We start from the raw sequence: 22,830 nt of genomic DNA, 5'->3' as shown, positions 1-22,830 counted from the left end.
CACATCTTTTTCAATTAGCACACAGTGAGCTCCTTATGGCATTTTCACGTACATTTTGTCTTGGCTGATTCTGCCCCTTCCTGTCCCATGTGCTCTACTCATCCCTACTCCCCTCTCTCCCGACCATTTGCCCCCTTCTAGATTCCTGGCCTCTGTGCACTTATGCCTACGTAAGAACACACACAGAAAAAACAGAACCGGGATCCACAGAGAACAAACAGTGTGTGTCTTTCCGAGCTGGGGCTAACTTTCTAGTTTGGTTGGTTTAGTTGTGTTGTTTGTTTGCTTTTTGAGTTACTGTCCTAATGGATACAGATGACATTTCACCATGATTTGTTCTGTTTGGTTTTTTGAGACAGGGTTTCTCTGTGTAGCCCTGGCTGTCCTAGATCTCACTCTGTAGACCAGGCTGGCCTCGAACTCACAGAGATCCGCCTGCCTCTGCCTCCCAAGTGCTGGGATTAAAGGTGTGAGCTACCGTCCCTGGCCTCACCATGACTTTTATGTTTCCCTAAATGGATACTGCTGGCTATCTTCTGTTGATCAGACGTTTCATGATTGTGGAGATATGTCTCTTTCCCCAACTCCCGAAGGGATGGAATCCGGGGCCTCATACACACTGGGGAAGCATCCTATCACTGCTACTTCTCCACAAGCCCTCTTTGCCTCATTAAAAAGAAAAAATAATAGTTAAAAAAATATTTTATATTTTGCTTTTTCAGACAAGGTCTCTCTCTATGAAGCCCTGGCTGTTCTGGAACTTACTGTTTATGTAGACCAAGCTGGCCTCAAACTCAGAGATCTGCCTGCCTCGCATCCCAAATGCTGGAACTAAAAGCATTGGCCACCATAACAGGCACAACAACAAAAACACATTTTTTTTACATGTACTTTGTGTATCTGCACACATGCCACAGCAGGTATGCAGAGGCCAAGGGACTACCTGATGGCTCACTCTCTCCATCATGTAGCTCCCGGGACAGAGCTCAGGACGCCATCAGGCTTGGTGGCGGCAGCTTTACCTGCTGAGCCATCTCACCAGCCTGCTTCACCTCCCCTTCCACTGGTTGGGTTTGGTACTGTTGCAGAGTGCAGGAATTATTTACGTATTGTAATCTCTCAGCACAATGCATTTTCCCTATTCTATAGGTTCCTTTTCACTGTGCTGCTAATGTTCTCTAATGCATCTAAGTTTAAAATTTCAAATCGAGCAATTTTTATTCTTGCCTGTGCTTTTGGCATCCAAGATATGGTTGTTAAATCTAATATTATCAAGCTGCCCCCGCCACCACCCCATGCTTTTTTCCTAGGAGTTTTTGGTTTTGGTCAGTTGTTTTACGGCAGAACCTCCCATGTGCTACAACAATCTTCATGTATCAACCTCCTGAGTGCGAGATCACAGGCTGAGCCACTGTATTTGGTTATTTATTTTTAGACAGGATCTTAACATTGCCTAGCGCCTTGATTATACTGTGTACAAAGCAATCCTTTTTTTGGTCTCATAAGTAGCTGGGTCTGTTTATAGGCATGTATAACTGTGTCAACGTTTTCCTTTTTCTATATGGTTTATACATGTATGTATTATATATGTGTGTGTGCTCACTTGTAGAGGTCAGAACTTCAGACCTCTCCCACTACCTCTCCAAACTATTTTAAAGACAAGGTCTTCAACTGAACCAGGCCGTCACCACACCCTTTCAGCTAGACCGACTGGCACAGGCTCGATTTTACTTGGGCGCTGGAATCCAAGCTCTGGTCCTCATGTTCACACAGCCAGCACTTTACAGCCTGAGTCGTCTCCTTGACCCCGCCCCCAGTTTTCTTGTTTGTTTTTGATTCTGGAGACAGAGTCTCACTGTGTAACCCAAGCTGGCCTTAAACTCAGAGAAAGTCTCCTTCCTCAGTCTCCTGAGTGCTGAGTACAGACATGCACAACTTCATGTCCAGAGTTTCACAGCATCTGTGTTTGCTTAGGTCTTTGATTTACCTTGAGGTTTTTATTTTGTTATTGTTGAGACTTCTCACTACATAGCCCTAGCTTTCTTGGAACTCACTCTATAGACCAGGCTGGCCTCAAACTCACAGAGATCCACCTGCCTCTGCCTCCCAAGCATTGGGATTAAAGGCGTGCGCCACCATACCTGGTTTTGAGTTCATTTTTACATTGCATAGAGAGTAAGAATTTCAATTTTTTTTTTTTTGGTTTTTTGAGACAGGGTTTCTCTATGTAGCTTTGCGCCTTTCCTGGATCTCTCGCTCTGTGGCCCAGGCTGGCCTCGAACTCACAGAGATCCCCCTGGCTCTGCCTCCCGAGTGCTGGGATTAAAGGCGTGTGCCACCACCGCCCGGCTACTTTCAATTTTTTAAAACTATCTAGTTTTTTTTTTTTTTTTTTTTCAATGCATTTAAAAGGCTTCAACTTTATTAAATAGTTGAAATAAAAGCAAAAGAAAAATTTGGGGCACATGAAAAGCATACAAAATTCCAAACTCAGATCCCACTAATAACTTTAGTGGAACACAGCCCAGCTCTCATTCATTTGTCTAGTATTGGTAGCTGCTTCTGCACATGCTGTACATAAAGCCTAGGAATACTCCCAGAAAGTTACCAGTCCCTGCTCTGGATCACAGAAAACCCTCACATTCATAATCTCTCTTTCTGAAAACCTCTCTACAACCATCTCAACTTTAAAAATTCAACCCAGAGGAGTTGGAGAGATGGCTCAGTGGTTAGGAACACTGGCTGGTCTTCCAGAGATCCTCAGTTCAATTCCCAGCAACCACATGGTGACTCACAACTGTCTATACTGTAGTCCTGTGAAATTCAATGTCCTCTTCTAGGGTGTAGATGTACATGAAGACAAACCCCCTACATAGATAAAATAAATAAATCTTAAAAAAAGAACACCCTCCCCCCCCCAAAATCCACCTCTTCCACAAAGACATCTTTTGATCAACCCATCCACTTCATTTATCAATCCCCAAAGTGGCTGCAAGTTAAATTTTCACAACTGGTACCTTCTTACATTAGCATTTCTGTAAGACCAAATCAAAGCACCTACATCCTATTTATTTCTCCACTTCAGAATAGTTTCAATGCAATAAACACTTTATCAGTGTTTTCTGAATGACTGACTGGAGGTTCAGTTTCTCACATTACCTTTCATTGAAGATTCGGGTCCACCGGCTCTTTGAGCAGAACTGCTGTTGGACACCACCAATGGCCCAGGACTCTGGCCCAGGGACGGGACAGTGTTAAGAGTGTTCACCAGTTTGGCCACTTCGTTGCTATTTTCACCTGTAACTCCAGGCCGCTTCACAGTGACAAAGCTGGCAATGCTCACTGCAGGTGGAGAGGGGAAGGAGGGAGCTACGTTGACCAAGTGAAACCGTCTGCCCCCTCCCCCCGCTGCCCCATGCTGTCCTGCCATCGCCTCAGCCCAGTCTCACCTAGTTTGGGATTCGAGGTCTGGCTGGACTGGCCCAGGGGCTGTACAGCCAGCTGCCCCAGGGAGGCTGGCTGGGTGGCCGTGGGAGCGGTGGACGTGCTGGGAGTGGACTTGGTCTGCTGGGACTGGGACTGGGGGACAGTGCTTCGGATGGTCAGAGTAGCTGGGATGACGGTGGTGAAGGTGTTGGTGGTGGGCCGCACAGGCACTGTGGAGCCTGGCCTCACGGGGGTCATCTGAGAGAACACTTGTGGGACACCAACTGCCGGCTTAACAAACTGTGTACCTGGGGCTTTTAAAAGAGAGACAAAGAAAGTCCCAAACCTTCATCAGTGAGCTCACCTATAACATATTTTCTTGCCTTTCCTAGAAATACAAGAACAGGAAGAAGTTATTTCCCTAAACTGACTGAGCGACCATCAGAGGTTACCAGGAATAGTGTTGATCTTAACAGCTAAGAAAGCAGAAGCTGTCCACAGGACAAAAGGATTTATCCTAAGGAGCTTAAAACAGTATTTAGAAGATAGTTCCCATCAACTCCTCTGCAGACATCTTCCATACTAACCTTTTTTACCTCAAGAATACTAGTTTGACCTCTGTATTAGGAGGAGAAAGAACGGATAGATATAGGCCAAAGGCCAAACTTAGTCCTTCAAATCCCTTTTCAGATTCTAAAAGAATTTTCCATCTTCTTCTATACTCAAATAGGACAGGCAACTTCTCTTCTAGAATGTCCCAAAGGGGAATGTTTTTCTAGAACAATTGTAGACAATTCCACTGAGAAATATTTATGGAACACCTTGAATGTTATAGAGAAATCTGATCAGACTTATGGTCTAAAAAAGCCCTGTGGGCTCTGAGATCAAAAGACCAAAAATTCGTTAGAAAGGCAAATTACAGAGGCCCCTCATTATTTTTATACTTTGTGCATGTACACAAACGTGTGGGTGGCGTGCATACCATGCTGTGCATGTGGGGTCAGAGCACACCTTGTGGGAACCAGCTCTTTCCTTCCACCATGTGGCTTCTAGGGAGTGAACAGGTTCTCAGGTTTGGCAATCCTTTCAGCCCTGAGCCACCACCTACTGGTCCTGAGGTTTCTGTCTATATGATTACATAAGTTATTCTCTTTTTGACTTGAACTGTAGAAAACCTGACACATAAGAAATATGACTTAAGATTCTTTTTGGTACTAGAAGTTGAACCCAAAGCCTCAAGCAATACTAAGAATGCACTACCCTTGGTTATACCCCCAACCCCAGGATTCTTTAATATTCCATTATATGGTCATTGGTAGTATTATCCTCAAAGGATTTTATCATTTACTTAATTTACATCTAAAATCCCCCAACCCCCTGCCTTGGTTTGTTTGTTTTTTGAGACAAGACTGGCCTTGAATTCATAGTAATCCTCCTGCTTCAATCTCCTGAACATTGGATTCTAGGAGTGTGCCATCATGCTTGGCTGCATATCCAAACCTATGCTTTCAAATTAAAGGAAAATTCAATTTATGATCCTACCACATAAATGAATACATGTAATTTGTGACTTTGCATTAACAATATTCTTTCAGGTTAATAAACTTAATCAGCAGCTATTGATAATACTAGATAAAGCCTTATTTTAACTCATAAAGGGTTGTGAAAAGCTAAATATAAAAATAAATTTACTACCCTGGCCAAAGGCTAGAAACTTTTTTTTTTTTTTTTTTTTTTGGTTTTTCAAGACAAGGTTTCTCTGTGCAACAGCCCTGGCTGTCCTGGAACTCACTCTGTAGACCAGGCTGGCCTCGAACTCACTGAGATTTGCCTGCCTCTGCTGAGATTAAAGTGTGCACTACCACCACCACCACCCAGCGGGCTTAAATTGTTGAGATCATATTTTAAATTTTTCTTTAAAGATGCTTTCAAATGATCTAGACTATTTTGAGACAACAAAAAGAACCCCCAAATACCTGGATGCAGGTTATTCCATGGATAAACATCTCCTTACCTGGGACCAGTGTAATTGGTCTAACTGTCTGTCCCTGCTGTACATTCAGCACAATCCCAACCTGGTTCATTGCATTTTGTACAGGCCGAACATTCCTTACAGGAAATCCCTGTATTAAAAAGCAAAATGACCTTTAACACCGAGAGCAACTACCCCGATACTGACTGCAGTATGAATGATAGCCCCCTATTCTTACCTAATAGTTCTCGTTCTAGAGTTACAGCTTTCAAATGACTGAAATGGAAAATTTAGGAAATTCTCTCATGTTAGATTTTTGTGAAGTGTTTTTTTGTTTTTATTTTTGCTTTTTGAGATGAGTCTGCTTGGCAGCTTAGGCTGCCTCCAAACTCCTAATTGTGTTTACAAACATCTTTGTTTTATTTTGAGACAGGGTTTAAGTAGCCCAGGTTAGCCTCAAACTTGCTATGTAGCTCAGGCTAGCCTTGAATTTATGACAATTCTGCTTTATTCTCCTAAGAGCCAGGTTTACAGGTATGCACCAACACACCCAGCCTGTTTAGCAAACTATTAGTAACAAAAAAACAACAAAACTATGTATCCACAGACTGGTACTTTGAAGAGAAAAACCAAAATCACTAACAGTATTTAATCTAGGTTCTAACATATAAATCCCTGTTTTATATGCTGCTCCCAACGCCCACTTTCAAGGTCACAAACCTCTGGTAAATTATTAAGAGGTTATAGAAGTTAGGAAGCCTTAAGCAGAGAGAAGCACGTGCCTTTAAATTCCACTCAGATTTGGGCTTTCAAAACCTGCAATCACTACCCTGTAAAGTAAGCCTTCCTTCTTCAAAGACCACTTACTTTATACATGTATCTTCAAAGTCAGTGAATTTCCCTAGGGGTAGAAGCAGCTCAGGCAAAAGGAACACTTTCAAAGCAAGTGTGAGAGCTTAAAAGATTAAGATTATGTGATGTGTAGGAGCTGTTTTGCTAGCATGGATGTATGTCCACCACGGGGTGCTAGGTATCTACTGAGGTCAGAAGAAGGCAGCAGGCCCTCTGGAAGTGAAGTTCTCTAACAGTTAGGAGCTGACATGTGGGTGCTGGGAATTGAACCTGGGTCCTCTGCAAGAGCAACAAATGCTCTTGATTGGTAAGCCATCTTTCCAGTCCTTTTTGAAGGCCTTCCCCTGGCCCCCTTTTTTCTTTTCTTTTTATTTTTTCAAGACAGGGTTTCTCTGTGTAACAGCTTTGGCTGTCCTGGAACTTGCTTTGTAGACCAGGCTGGCCTTGAACTCACAGAACTGCCTGCCTCTGCCTCCAGAGTGCCGGGATTAAAGGAATGCACCACCACTGACTGGCAGCATGTTAAGGCTTTCTAATTCTAACTTTCCCAGTGATTTCTGTCCAAACTTTAATCAACTCAACAGACTTCTAAGGTGTATGGACAGGAAATATGCAGGAAAGGTGCTACACTGGGCATTCCACAAGGAAGAGAAGTAAAGAGAACCTCAGTCCCACAAACAAGACTCAGAACCATTTCTAACGGTGATGACAGAGCCTCTGGAGGCCACAGTCTTTATTTCCTTTACAAGTCCCAGAATTCAAAGTCCTACTCACCTGGGTAGTGATGAATATAGGTTGTGAGGCCACAGGGGAGTTAGTCACATGGTTGGCATTCTGCATGACCTGGACAGGTCTCAATACTGGTTGAGTAACCATTGTTCCCAGGCCTGGTGCTGGATTCTGGGTCAGAATGAGTGGCTGTCCACCTTGCTGGACCAAAGTATTACCAGCTAATGGGTAAAAGGCAGGGAAAACAAGAAGAAAGCCATGTTATAGAGCATTGCTAAACTCGTATTCTATAACAAACAGCAATCACTGTCTCAGTTAAGAAATGGTGTCTCAGATGCCAATATTACTCAGCTGCCACTACTTACCTCAGGCTTAGTGTCCCCAAACGTAAGCCTCACCCAACTCCACAGCTAACAGGAAACAGGTGGGTTGGGGCAGTTCACTAACCTCACCCTGTCTTAACTGAGGCTGAAAGACACCAGTTCCCATCTTCACACTAACAACTTAAGTGACCACACAATTCTCCCCAACCAGCAGAGCAAACAAAGAGAAGACTCTCCATAGTTTAGGTAAAATTTATTTGTAAGAAGGTAATTTGTTATTAATCCCTGCACATTTTTTTTTACATTTATTTATTGTAAATATAGGCGTGAGTATGTGTCCCATGTCCTATGTGTAGAGATCAGAGGACAGCTTGTGGGAGGCAGGTCTCAGGTCCTCAGGCTTGGCAGCAAGTGCCCGTTACCCACCAAGTCATCTCACAGGCCCTACATTTCTTTATTGTTGTTTGAGAAAGGGTCTAGGTAGCAAAATAACATCAGGTCGTGGTCACCCCCAACTACAGAGTAATTTCGTTGCTACTTCATAACTGTAATTTTTCCACTGTTTTGAACTGTAATGTAACTATCTGATATGGACCACTATGGGGTCATGACCCACAGGTTGAGAACCACTGCTAAGGCAACCTGAGCATCTAAAGAGTCTGTCCGTGTGTGTGTGTGTGTGTGTGTGTGTGTGTGTGTGTGTGTGTGTGTGTAGTCATATAAATAGCAGGCAGATCAAGAGAGAAATACATGCCTTGATCTGTTATGTACAGTACTCTGAAAGGTATAATATGGGCCAAAAGAATATAAATATATATTTTTATTCACAAGACCTAAATCAGTATTTTTATATCCTTAACGATGTTAGGTAATAATGCCTATTAAATAACTGTAAAGTTGGTATGATAGTAGAATATTGCTGTGTTACAGAGTATTTGAGTGTTTACTGATATGTGTCTAGTAAACTCACTTCTTAAAATTTCAGGTGATGGTTTATAAAGTTGATAACTGCAACAATAAAGAATGATGAGAATGTTTAAAAAACCAAATAACATTCTTCATTAGGAAATATCAACTGTGGTGGTTGGGTGAGAATGGCCCCTCTAAGCTCACGTTGACTGCTTGGGCTAGTCATGAACAGCTGGAGAAGGACTGGGACGTGTGGCCTTGCTAGAGGAGGTGTTATCTGAGATAGCCTTGTCATAGCCCAGGCTGGCCTCAAACCCAGCCAACACTCCTGCTTCAGCCTCCTGAGTGCTGGGATTACAGGTAATATATGCACGCATTTTATCCAGCGCTCACTGCAGCTCTTCAGAGGTGAAATGTCAATGTGCCTTTTTTGTTGTTTTTTTGTTTTGTTGTTGTTGTTTTGTTTGTTTTTCGAGACAAGGTTTCTCTGTGTTTTTTTGGTGCCTGTCCTGGATCTCGATCTGTAGACCACCAGGCTAGCCTCTAACTCACAGAGATCTACCTGGCTCTGCCTCCTTAGTGCTGGGATTAAAGGCATGTGCCACCACCGCCTGACTCAATGTACCTTTTATACTCTATTGTTAATACATTAGTCAAATAATGGAAAATATAGTCTTCAGAAATGTTAGAAAGGGATTGAGTAAGCTGGGTGGCGGTGGCACACGCCTTTAACCCCAATGCTTGGGAGGCAGAGCCAAGTGAAACCCTGAATTCAAGACCAGCCTGGTCTACATAGTGAGTTCCAGGACAGCCAGGGCTATACAGAGAAACCCTATCTCAAAAAAACCAAAACCAAAACAGAATGTGAGGCCGGGCAGGGGCCAGCACTTGGGAGGCAGAGGCAGGCGGATCTCTCTGTGAGTTCAACCTGGTCTACAGAGCGAGATCCAGGAAAGGCACAAAGCTACATAGAGAAACCCTGTCTCGAACAACCAAAACAAAACAAACAAACAAACAAAAAAACAAAAACCAAAAACCAAAAAAACCCAGAATGTTAGAAAGGGCTGGAGATGTAGCTCAGTTGGCAGAGTGCCTGCCCAGCATGCATGAGGCCTCTGGTTCAAATGCTAGCGCTATACAAGTCAGGCTTGTGTTACATGCCTGCAATCCCAGCATCAGGAGTAAGGAGTTCAAGGTCACCCTGCTGCTATAGCAAGTTTGAAGCCAACCTGGAAAACAAGACCAGGTGCAAAAACAAAACAAAAATGTGTGCATGTGTACACACTTATAAATCTAGCACTTGAGAGAAAGAGGCACAAAGATCAGGAATTCAAGGCTAGCCTGGGCTATATGAAACCCTCCCTCAAAATCAAAACAGAGAGCTAAAGAGAAAGTTGGATCAACAGTTAAGAGCATTTGTTGCTCTTGTAGAGGATGTGGGTTTGATTCCCACTGCAACCATCTGTACTCCTGTTGGAGGGGATCCAATGCCTTCTTATGACCTACAATGGCTCCAGGCAATACACATGGTGTACAGACATTTGTGCAGCCAAAACACTAATGCATATAAACTAAATAAGCTAATTAATTAATTAGAAAAACAAAACAACCAGGCATCGGTGCACACATTTTTAATCCCAGTACCTGGGAGGCAGAGCAGAGAGATCTGTCTAGTCTACAGAGTGAGTTCCTAGCCAGATTTACATGGTAAGACCCTATCAAAAACAACAATAAAGCAAAGTTATAAGTATTAAGATGTAAGATAGCCACTACATACCATAAGAAAGAAGTAGGGAAAATGTAGTCTGCATGATTCTATTTTTGTAAAAAATACATTGTTACACATAGTATACAAAAGTGTACAGAAGTAGCTACTTGTGCTGGGCGGTGGTGGTGCAAGGCACTCCAGAGGCAAAGCCAAGCGGATCTCTGTGAGTTCGAGGCCAGCCTGGTCTACAGAGCAAGATCCGAGACAGGCACTGAAACTACAAGGAGAAACCCTGTCTCGAAAAACAAACAAACAAACAAACAAACAAAAAAGAAGTAACTACTTGCATAAATGAAGAATTATAAATAATCATTTCCAAGTGATAGGACAGTTAATTTTGTTTCTCCCTTTTGACTTTGCTACCTAGATTTTCTCTATTTTTCTTCTTTCCTACTGCATTTTTCTTTAAGACAAGATCTTGTTATTTAACAGACTGGCCTTGAACTCACAATCCTGATTACTATGATCACATCTTGCCCTGTTCTAACATTTTCTACAATCACTTATTTTTATTTGTGTGTGCATGTGGGGGACAGTGGCTAGCCTCAGGTGCTGTTTGCCTTGCTTGGGTTTTGGCTTTAAGAGTTATTTATTTATTTATTTATTTATTTATTATGTACACAATGTTCTGTCTGCATGTTTGGTGAATAACAGAAGTGGGCACCAGATTTCATTACAGGTGGTTGTGAGCCACCATGTGGTTGCTGAGAATTGAACTCAGGGCTTCCGAAAGAGCAGCAGTGCTCTTAACCTCTGAGTCATCTCTCTAGCCCCCTGGCTTCATTTTAAGACAAGGTCTTTCACTGGCCTGGAGCTGGATGAGAGGGTAGGCTGGACAATGAGCCCCAAGGATCTACCTCTTTTCATCTTCTCGATACCCAGGACTTTACATGGTTCCTGGGAACCTAACTCAAGTCCTTGTGCTTCTGTGGCAAGCACTGTAATGAATGAGCCATTTCCCAAGCCCCTGCCTCTTCCTTTCCTATGACAGGGTCCCATGAAGCCTAGGCTAGTTTCAAATTCAATGATGTAAACAATGATGACCTTCAACTTGGGCGTTCCTGCCAACCTGTGGAGTGCTCTGACTACAGAGGTGTACTACCACATCCAGTTTATGTGGTGCTGGGGACCTAACTCAGGGCTTTGCCATACTACAAACGCATTCTAGCTGAGCTACATCTCCAGCCCCACATATTATTTTTATAGCAATACAATTATTTCTAAAGGAAATAAAATGACTACATAGGCAGACAAAGCAGAAGGAACCAAGTTTATGACCAGCCTGGGTAGTTTAGCTAAACTCTACCCCAAAATAAACACTTAAAAGGCGGCTGGAGATGGGAATATAGCTCAGTGGTAGAGTGTTTACCCTAGTATGAGGCCTTTATTCAATTCCCAATGTGTGCACCCACATGGCAGTTCACAACCATCTATAATTCCAGTTCCAGGGGCCCCAACATCCTTAGCATCAGTCATCCAAGTGGTACATAGACATACATGCATGCAAAACATCCATACACATAATGTATATTTTCTTTTTTAAAAGTGAGTTACTGGCCAGCCTGGGCTAAATGAGACCCTGTTTCAAAAAAAAAAAAAAAAAACACAAAACAAAAAATGAAGTAACTAAATTTAGTTTCTCTGATCAATAAAACACCCTGAAAATGATATTCCTTCACCATTTCATCCTAGCAGAAAGCAACTCTTCTTTTTAATACCAAGGGGCCAACAATCAAAGAAACCTCCCAGAGAGAACAGAGACCATGAAGCTGCCCCGGGAAAACTCCTAACCAAATGACCAGGACTCTGATTTCAAGTGTGTGTATGAGTGGGTAAACAAAACCAACCGACAACAGTTGAGTTCATCTGTTCTACTCCAGCAATCATCAAGCAAGAATCCGCTGACCTGACTCCAGCCACGGCATCAACCCAGCACTGACTGAAGGAACACAGCACCTACGGCGTTCCTTCCACACCAAACAACAGTTCCTAAAGACTTCTCCAGCTAGCACAGCCACGGGACCACCAGGGACAGCGAGGGCGGTCTTTTTAATTCTCTCATGCCTCTATCCCAGAAGACTTTCCCAATCATCCCACTTACCATTGTTGTTGGCAATTAGTGTGACAAGAGTCTTCTTTGTACTGTCGCTGTTCTGGGCCCCACTGCTACTAACAGTAGTGGATGTAGAGAGGTGCCCAGCAACAGACGCATGGGCAGCAATGGGCACTGGAGCTGAGATTGGCTGCTGGCTCACAGACACTGTGGGGAAGGGAAGGCACAGTCACTTGGAGACAGGGACAGAAGACACTAAAGGATTCTGCTTCTACTCTTCTCTCTTTACCTTGTTTCAACAGTCAGAAAGTTTCCTACTTACTTCAAAATTCCAACTACTGATAGGATTTTTCATCCTAAATGCCTCTCAGCCTACCATTTAGACATAATCTCTTTGGTCTTCATGTCTTCTCCTACTATGATAAAATACCCTGACAGAAGTAACGGAAGGGAAAATGGGCTTATGTGACTCAATTTCAGATTACAGTCCATCATTGAAGGAAACTTAAGGTGGCAAGAACTGAAGCTGCTCATCATTATACTGAGTCAAGAACAGAGAACAAAAAATGAATGCATGCATGCTAGTGCTCTGCTCATTTACTCCACTCCTCAACGATTCAGAATCCTCTTCCTAAGGAATGATGCCACCCACAATGGGTGGCTAGGCCTTCTGACCACAATTAATGTAACCAAGATAATCCTCAACAGATATGTCCGCAGGCCAACCTGACCGAGTCTCTGTCAATTCTAGATTGTGTCAATTTGCCAAGTAAAACTAACAATCATACGTTCTTTGTCTTACATTTCTTGGTTAATTAAGTTAGGTTACTGCAGGGCTGGAGTGGCTGCTCTTCCAGAGGACCCAGGTTCAATCCCCAGACACTACATGACAGTTCACAACTGTCCGTTAACTTCATTCCAGGGGACTCTTCTGACCTCTGTGTACACCACGTATGCATGTGGTGCAGGCATACATACAGGCAAAGTACCCATACTTGTTAAAAAAAAGTCTCAGCAAAGTTAGGTCACAGACCTCTGAAGCAGGACTTCCAACGGTTTGCTCTCTACAACACGACTGTGTCTTTAGGACTCCTGGATTTACCATCACCACTACTAGAATTTATAGTCCTCCATAACAAGCCACCTGTAAAACTTGTACTGTGTCCTCTTTCATCCTACATCAATGCTACCTTCAGGTCTCAAGGAAAGGAAAGACAAACAAAACAAAACAAAACAAAACCCCAAACTGGCATAATTCAGGAGAAAATGCCTACTTTGTGAATTGAGGGCAATCTAGAATTTTACCCCCATATCACTGATAAAATAGGTAACAAATCTTAATTAATAAACTGGCCACTAAGACGGACACAAAGAATCTTTTCTCAACTCACAAAGCAAACCAAGTTCAAGAAAACAACAAGTGCACTGTGACTAGGGACACAAATCAGCTCTGACACATGCCACTTTACATCTTTGTTCATGGAGGTTTGGTAAGAGGACATTTGACAAAGTTAATCCCATCTCAGTTTCTGAAATGAATTAAACAGTTTACACATTTTATAAAGAAGCAGATACTCATCAGCTAAAGTATGGAAAAGAAGGTTAATGCCGATGCATAAAAAAGCAGTCTTAGACACTCCTATTCTCCATTTCTGTCTCTCTCGGCAGGGTCTCACTCTACCGTCTCTGGTCAGCCTGGAACTTACTATGGACCTCCTCCGGCTTGAGGCACTCTGTCTCAGTCTCCTAAGAGTTAGAATTACAGCTGTGAGCCACCACGGCTTTCTCTGGTTTCTTTTTTTGAGACAAGGTCCCATGCATTTCAGGCTGGTTTCAAACCTGTTGTACAGCTGAAAATGATCTTGTGTGTAATTCTCCTGCCTCCACCTCCACTGCTAAGATTACAGGTATGTCCCACCATCCCTGACTTATGTGTTGCTGGAGACAGGGCCTAGGCAAACACTACATAACTGAGCGACACCCCCTGCCCTCTCTCTGGACTCTTAAATTCTTTCTCTATATCACACATCCTTAACACTTCAAAATAATTAATGTGAACAACAATCTAAGAACAAAAGGACTTTAGTTACCTGGAGTAGTTTTATCCACTGAATTGTAATCTTCAACTACAGAGTCCTCAATGACATCACTGATTTTCTGCCATGGCTCCAGTTCCTCCTCCTCACATTCCATAAACAGGTCGGTGTCCGCCATGCTACAAGAAAAAAAAGTTACTAAGATATTGATCTAGAATTGGAGAAACAGTTTTATACCAAGTGTAAAATATTTGTTTGAAAAAGGGTATACTATAAAATAGGCTAGGCTGGCTCTTACTAAGTTGCCTACACTGGTCCTCAACTCAGGGCAATCACCCTGCCCCGCTTGCCAATTGCTGGCATAGTGTGAACCACCATCTACAGCTGCAATCATGTTTGTGACTTGATTAGTAACCTACCCTCTCTATGCTACCACTGAGTCAGAGTGACAATTGACAATTTTTATCCTTGAAAATTAGAATCCTTTCTACAGCAAATTCTTCAGTAATTGGGCTTATAAAAAAGTTAAAGGCATAATACCACGGAGGTCAGGATGAGGTAAGTGCAGTGGATGCAAGGGTGGGGTGAGTGCAGTGGATGCAAGGGTAGGGATGGAACTGTTTTCTATTACTACTGATCTTTTTAGTATCACACTACATATGTGTGTGTGTATGCATGTATGTATGTGTGTATGTGTGTATGTGTGTATGTGTGTATGTGTGTATGTATGTCTGTATGTATGTGTATACAGGCATGTGTGCCATAGCATATATGTGGAGGTTAGAGGCCAACTTTCAGGAATTGATTCTTCCCCACCATGTGGGTTCCAGGAATCAAACTCAAGTTGTCAAGCTTGGCAGCAGGCACTTTTATCAGCTGAACCATCTGAAAACCCAACACTTTTTTTTTTTTTTGGAGATAAGATCTCACTAACTAGTCTCAATTGGCCTTGAACTTGCTATTGCCTGAACTCACAGAAAGCTACCTGCTTCAGCCTCCCAAATAGGGAATTAAAAGTATGTGCTAAAAATAGCATGCTATAAGTGACAGAAAGCTAAAAGGAGGCTAGGCTATGGGGGAGGGGGACACTGAAGGGGATAAGCAGGGAGGAGCTAGGAAGATGGAGAAGGACCTGAGTTCAGTCCCCCAAACACCAAGTATGGTGGTGAGATACTTTTAATTAAAGCACTGGAGAAGAAAGGAGATGGGCAGATCCTGAGGCCTCACTGGCCGGCCAGTCTAGACTAGCCAAAACAACAGCAGCTCCAGGTTCAGTGAAGACCCTGACTCAAAAAGTAAGGTGGGAAGCAACTGAGGGAAATACCTAACTTCAACTTCTGGCCTAAACACACACACACACACACACATATACACACACACACCATCTACCTACCTACCTACCTACCTATCTGCTGCCCCTTCTCATGAATAGATACATATATATACACACAAATTATTAGAAAATGCCACAATGAAGCGTAATGTTGTGATTGTTAATTTAATTAAATACATTTTAATATAGCTGGGTGGTGGTGGCACACACGACTGTAATGCCTAGGGGTTTTTTTTGTTTGTTTGTTTGTTTTTGAGATAGAGCCTCACTACGTAGCCCTGGAAATCGCTATGTAGACCAGGCTAACCTTAAACTCAGAGAAAGATGACTATTTCTGCCTCCCAAGTTTGTGTCTGACTCAAGTTAGTTTCTTTTTCTTTGTTTGTTTTGGTTTTGCTGAGACAGGGTCTCTCCATGTAGTCCTGGATGTCCTAGAACTCACTCTGTAGACCAAGCTGGTTTGAATTCAAGAGCTCCATCTGCCCTTGCCTCCCAACTGTTGGGATTAAAGGCATGCGCCTTTATGCCCAACTTTGACTTGATAGTTTTGTCATTAACCTATATTGGGTTGGCTTGTGTCATGTCCTGGGAAACTTTTGTTTTAATTATTTCATTTTATGTATAAGAGTATTTTGCCTCTATGTATGTCTATGTACCATTTGTGTGCCTTGTGCCCTTGGGGGCCAGGTGTCAGATCCCCTAGAACTAGAGTTACAAATGGTTGTGAGCCTCCACGTGGGTGCTGGGAACTGAACCCTAGACCTCTGGAAGAATAGCCAGTGCTCTCAACCACTAAGCCATCTCCCTATCCCCTTTAAATTAACTGATGTGGGAAGACCCAGCTCACTGTGGGCATCATCATTTCCTAGACAGGGTGTGCTGAACTACATAACTGTAGAAAAACTGAGCTAACAGTGGTTAAGAGCACTGGCTGCTCTTCCAGAGGACCAACTCCCAGCAGCACCCACATGGCAGCTCACAAATGTCTAAAACTCCAGATCCAGAGGATCTGGCACCCTCAAATATAAGGCAAAGCACCAATGCACACTAAATAAATAAATCTTTAAAAAAAAGAAAAGAAAAGAAAAACTGACCAGAGCACAAGTAAGCAGGTGAGCCTGTGTTCATCCATTTCTTCTCTGTTCTTGGCTGTGGACATGATGTGACTAGCTGTTTAAGTTCCTGCCTTGACTTCCCTACAATGACAATATGCTATACCTGGAATGAATTATAGGCTGAAATAAACCTTTCCCACCTAAGCTGCTGTTTAAAAAGATTTATTTACTTTGGCTGATCGGTGGTGGCGCATGCCTTTAATCCTAGCACTTGGGAGGCCAAGGCAGGAAGATCTCTATGAGTCTGAGGCCAGCCTGGTCTATATAGTTAGTTCCAGGACAGCCAGGGCAACACAGAGAAACCCTGTGTCGAAAAACAAACAAACAAAAAAGGATTTACTTTGTATGTAGGCGTGTTTTTGTCTGCATGAGCACCCATGTTTGTCTGGTGCCCACAGAGGTCAGAAGAGAATGTCAGATTTTCTGGAACTGGAGTTATGGGTGACTGAACCACTACCTGAATGCTGGGAACCAAACCCAAGTCTGCTGCAAGAGCAGCAAGTGCTCTAACTACCTACCGGGCATCTCTCCAGCCCCAGGTGCTTTATCTCCAGGTATGTTTATCTTAACAGCAGAAAGGAAACTATGACTGTGGGTACTGATTCTTCTTTTAACATTTGCACCTAAGGAAAGAACTCTATTTGCCATACTCTAGTCTAGTACTGCCCGGCTAGGAATTCTGCACACAGTTTCCAGGATCCTGGAGTCTACTTTTAATTTGCAAACACTGCCTATATTATATGCCTCTTTCAGAAACAAAGCTTTTCAACTAGGCTGCTGCTGTTGTGCCCTCCAGTATGAGCTGAGAAGGGGTCAGTTTCTTTGTTTTGAAATGAAACTAATACTATCCTCAATGTTCACACAAAGCCTTTGTTGCAAAGGTTATCAGGGTCCTTAGCATCTTAGTACTTTCTGTACCAAATCTACAAGCCTGTAACAACCAAACAGAATAGCCAACCACATCATTCTGTGTATTAATGTATCAACTTGACCGCTGTACTTTGAGCAATGTCCAATAGATGGCACTGTCTCCTTTGAAAATGTAAAATATCCCACAATGTCTCAAAGAGTCAGGGACAACCAGGAACCCAGTTTGGGAACCTGTTTTAACTCGTAAATTGCTTAACTTGATTCTAGAGGACCTCTAATTATCTATTTTAATTATGCATGCCTTTTCAAACCGAAACCACAAAGGGAAAGGAAAAGAGCAAAATATCTAAAGAATTACTTAAATTCTCATTCTGCTTAACATATACAGATATTAAACAATGCTAGCCAGAAACTGAATTCCAGAAATTAGAAAACAACCACAGAGCTGGTGAGATAGCTGGATGGGTAAAGACACTCCACAACCAAGCCTGACAATTAACTTCAGTCCCAGCATCCACATGGTGGAAGGAGAACAAACTCCACAAGCTGTCCTGACTTCCACAAACATGCTGCTACATGGGCACAATTCCCCGACACACACACACACACACACACACACACACACACACACACACACACACATACTTCACATTCTCTCACTCACTCACTCTCTCAGAGTAAATAAAGGTAAAAAACAAGAAAAATATACATTTGAGCCGAAGTTTACAAAACACATGCCTTTTTATTTACCAATATAGTTCTGGTTTGGGAGGTACATTTTATGTTGCTGTTCTTTGCTTTATATTGTACAACCTTCTTGCAATCAAGAACCCAGAAAGACAAGTACAGCCTGGACAGAAGCCTCTGCAGATGTTAAAAGGACACTACTGCAGTGGTAACCAACTAAAAACAACCTCTCCACACATATACCACACAAGATACAGTTTTCACTGAGCAGAGGTATCTGGAAATTGTGATCTTCATACTATGCCTGTGAATATCTTAACAGCATATTCCAAAATGCTGATCTTTTATATCAAGTATTTATAATCTTCCTCCTCTCTTGCTGTCTCTTCCTCTAGTCCAAACATGATCTTACCTGTAGTTCAGGGATGGCCTGAAATCTGCAATCCTCCTGCCTCAGCCTCCACACCCTAGGATTACAGACTGTACCATCTCTTAAGATAATCTAAATAACTGGGATAAATGATTTTTGGTTTTGTGAAATAATGAATCTAAATGACACAATTTTTCTAGCTGATTAAATTATGTTGTTCCTCCCATGAAAAAGGCTAATTCTAAAACTGAAAAATGAATGGGAAAGCAAGACGTTTATGTTCTAACTCCTTAGGAACAAGAAAAATAATTTCTTTCCCTCACTTGTAAGTACTGCCAAGTAGCCAATACACTTAAAATGTTCAAAATGTAGAGAAAATTCAAGTCATCAGAGGCAGTTTCCTTCCTTCCTTCTGCAGAAGGAACACAGCACTGACAGCGAGGCTGTGCGACCCAGTGAGCAGTGCTGCTGACTGGGCGGACACTTTATACGTGTCCCCAAAATACATCTGAAAGACAGGAAGTCCAAGACTTTCAAAACCTTGGATTCTGACCTAGACTGGCATCTCAGAGTGTGACCAATTTCTTTCACTTCAGCATGTATAATATCGTTTAGGGGGAAAAATGAGACCAAACTAAACCAAATACTTGCTGAACTTTAAAATTAGCATCCTTCCTATAGCAATCCGTTTATCTTCAGGACTGGGTGCTAACTAAGATGAGGTCAGCTAGTGGGGAGGGGAAACAAGAGGATTCCCCCAGGGCTAAGCCTAGCCTCTCAGGTGAATCCTAAGCCAGTGAGAGGCCTTGTCTTAAAAAACAAAACATGTGGATCTGTAATCAGTCAGGTTGGTGCGCACGCTTAATCCAGCACTCGGGGCAGAGCAGGCGGATCTGTGATTCGAGGCCAGCCTGGCTACCAAGAGTTCAGGAAAGACGCAAAGCTACACAGAAAACCCTGTCTCGAAAAACCAAATGCAGAATGTTCCCAGAGCACTCAAGCTCAGTTTTCAGTACCCATGTCAGGTGGCACACAACCAACAGTAACCAACAGTAACTCCAGGAGATCCAATGCTTCTACCCTCTGTGGGTACCTGCACTCATGTGCACACACCTACACACACATACACACACACACATACATGTAGTTAATTCTTTAAAAAAAAAAAAAAAAAAAAAAAAAAAAGCCGCCGGGCGGTGGTGGCGCACGCCTGTAATCCCAGCACTCAGGAGGCAGAGCCAGGCGGATCTCCGTGAGTTCAAGGCCAGCCTGGGCTACCGAGTGAGTTCCAGGAAAGGCGCAAAGCTACACAAAGAAACCCTGTCTCGAAAAACAAAAAAAAAAAGCCCCTTTGGGAAGACAGCTAAGGTTGTCCTCCACACATGCACATATACAAACAAGCACATACATCTGCACCAAAAAACTTCAGCAATATGATAAAATGTTGTACTTAATAAGGATACTCAAGAAAAATAAGCATTCCTCTCAATGATCCATGGTATATACTTTTGCACTGTTTTGTTTGTTCTTTAGAGAGGGCCTCATTACGCAGTCCTGGCTGCTGTCCTGCAACTCACTATATTAGACCAACCAAGCTAGCCTTGAACTCAGAGCTCCACCTGACTCTACACCGGAAGTGCTGGGATTAAAAGTGTGTAACACTACACCTGGCACTATCTTTTATTTAAAAAGAAGTGTTATCAAATATACAGCATTAAAAATATACAACTACTACCAGGCAGTGGGGGCAGTCTAGGCAGAGGCAGGTGGATCTCCGAGTTCAAGGACAGGCTCATCTACAGAGGGAGTTCAGGACAGCCAGGGCTACACACAGAAACCCTATCTCAAAAAAAAAAAAAAGTACAAATATGTTTAAACTATCATTCCACTTACATTTACAACCTTTCAAACTAACATTTTACTGGGGATCGGTATAGAGGAACATAGATGCGGACAGGGTCTAAGTTGATCAGGCTGCAACTTAGGAAGTCCTGGGATCCTCCTGCATCAGCCTCCCTATAAGTGAAACAGGCCTGAGCCATGAGATACGGCTTATTTTCTTTCTTTCAAAATGGGTTGTTTTATTAGTTTCCTCAAACTGACCAATAAGCTTGTTCTTGCTCAATAGCTATCATTATGATGCCACAAATCAATCATATTTAATGTTCTGATCTGTGCAGCTCATCCTACAATACTCAATGGTCTACTTTGATCAATGAGAATGTCTTCCTGAATCCTGAGTCCTTCAGAGGGAACTCAGTGCTTGTAGGATACAAATCCTTGCTATCTGACAAGATGGTCCAGGGCTTTCATTTCACATATTTCCTGCCCCTGACTTAGAACCAGCCATTTCTCCAAGGAACAATATTGGTGAGAAGCAAAATGCAAGATCATAATCTAGATGCCAGACGCCTCTCTACTCATTTTGAAAATAAACCATCTTACTAGTATTAGTTAGCTATCCTCAATTTTGCTTCTATGTTATCTCAAAGAAAATTTCTATGTCTACAATATGTATTCTAGAACCTTTAAAAAAAAATGTTCTGAAAATCTTACTTTGCCCTTCCAATGAGTAACTTACACTACTCACTAATATGTAATATATGTATGTATTTTGTAAACATCGTGTAATATTATATACATATATACATGCATGTATTATGTATCTATGCATATGTGCATCTGTTTCTGTTCAGTACATATGGGTGTCATTCTTGGGAATGTTATCTACCTCCTTCCAGAAAGGGTTCCTCACTGGCCTGGAGACCAATAATTAAGCTAGACTGGCTAGCTGTGGACTAGAGATGCTCCCTTACGACCATACCCAGGTTCTGGGGATCTACGGCCCCACCTTCTTTCTGTTCTTAGACCATCACAAGCCGGGTGCACGCCTTTAATCCCAGCACTCAGGAGGATGAGCCAGGTGAATCTCTGAGTTCGAGTCCAGCCTGGTCTATAGAGTGAGATCCAGGACAGGCACCCAAACTACACAGAGAAACTCTGTCTCGAAAACAAAAAATTAAAACAAAAACAAGACCATCACAATTATGTGTATTCCCTTTCCTTCCCTCAATGAGAGACCTAGACCAGTTTCCCTATTGTCATAATTTATACACTGTTAGGAAAATTAAAGCAGCTAGGTGGTGGTAGCACACACCTTTAATCCCAACACTTGGGACCAGCCTTGTCTACAAAGTGAGTGGAAAGACAGCCAGGGATACTCAGAGAAACCCTGTTTCAAACAACCAAAAGAAAGGGGGTGGGGGTTAAGCACAATATAATGAAACCAACACTCAATACAAGTAATTATAAGGCCATTTAAAATTATTTTAAAATATTTGTGGTGAACACCAGGGGGTGGTGGTGGTGCACGCCTTTAATCCCAGCACTCAGGAGGCAGAGGCAGGTGGATCTCTGTGAGTTCAAGGCCAGCTTGGTCTATAGAGCAGAGATCCAGGACAGCCAGGGTTCTTACACAGAGAAACCCTGTCTTGAAAAACCAAAAACCAAAACAAACAAACAAAACAAAGAGCTGCTTCGTCTTCCAAATCCCAGGTTCAATTCCCAGCACCCACATGGCCACTCCCAGCTGGCTCTAACTCCGGTTCCAGGGACATGACAGCCTCACACAAGCATGCATGCATGCATGCAGTCAAAACACCAATGCACATAAAATAAAAATAAATAAATTATAAAAAACTGTTGTTTTTGTTAGTTTTTTCCTTTTTTAAAAATTCTTTTTAGCTGGGTGATGGTAGCATGTGCCTTTGATACCAGCACTCTGGAGAGGCAGATGGAACTCTGAGTTTGAGGCTAGCCTGGTCTACAGAGCTAGTTCCAGGTCAGCTAAGGCTACACCAAGAAACCGTCTTTTAAAAAAAAAAAAAAAAAGAAAGAAAGAAAGAAAGAAAAGAAGAAAGAAAAGAAAAAAAAAGAAAAAGAAAAAAAACTTTAAAAATTTTATGTGCATAGTGTTTTGCCTGGTACCCATTAAGGCCAGTAGAGGGCGTCAGATCCCCTGAAACTAAAGTTACAGATGGTTGTGAGCTACAATGTGGGGGCTAGAATCAAACACAGGTCCTTGGGAGGACGAACCAGTGCTCTAAACTGCTGAGCCACCTCCAGCCCAGTATTTTTCTGTTTTTTTATTTTTACTTATTACTTTATGTGGGTACTGTGAAGCACGCTACACATGTAGAGAACAGAAAACAACTTTGTGGAATTTTTTTTTTTTTTTGACCAACAGGATATTGACAGATTACCAAAGATATCAAATAAAACTACTGCTGAGCCAGTGAGGTGGCTCAGTGAGTAAAGGTGCCTGTCATCAACTCTGAAGACCCGAGTGTGAGCCTCAGGACCCACATGATGGAAGATGGGAATCGAC

The 22,830-nt window shown here is 42.5% G+C and overlaps 1 protein-coding gene across 1 annotated transcript in view; it reads right to left on the bottom strand.

Annotated features, from left to right (window-relative positions):
- The window catches only part of Pogz (pogo transposable element derived with ZNF domain), a 48,576-nt gene that overhangs the window by 15,578 nt on the left and 10,168 nt on the right, over positions 1–22,830 (bottom strand). The window contains 6 exon segments of the mRNA XM_037206868.1: positions 3,160–3,369; positions 3,450–3,740; positions 5,441–5,549; positions 7,025–7,200; positions 12,081–12,239; positions 14,123–14,247. Of these exon segments, the coding sequence (XP_037062763.1) occupies positions 3,160–3,369; positions 3,450–3,740; positions 5,441–5,549; positions 7,025–7,200; positions 12,081–12,239; positions 14,123–14,246 (1,069 nt within the window). The 5' untranslated portion in view covers position 14,247.

Source organism: Peromyscus leucopus, chromosome 6 (genome assembly GCF_004664715.2).
Source record: "Peromyscus leucopus breed LL Stock chromosome 6, UCI_PerLeu_2.1, whole genome shotgun sequence".
Classification (NCBI taxonomy): domain Eukaryota; kingdom Metazoa; phylum Chordata; class Mammalia; order Rodentia; family Cricetidae; genus Peromyscus; species Peromyscus leucopus.
This window is presented reverse-complemented; position numbering and strand designations above follow the sequence as displayed.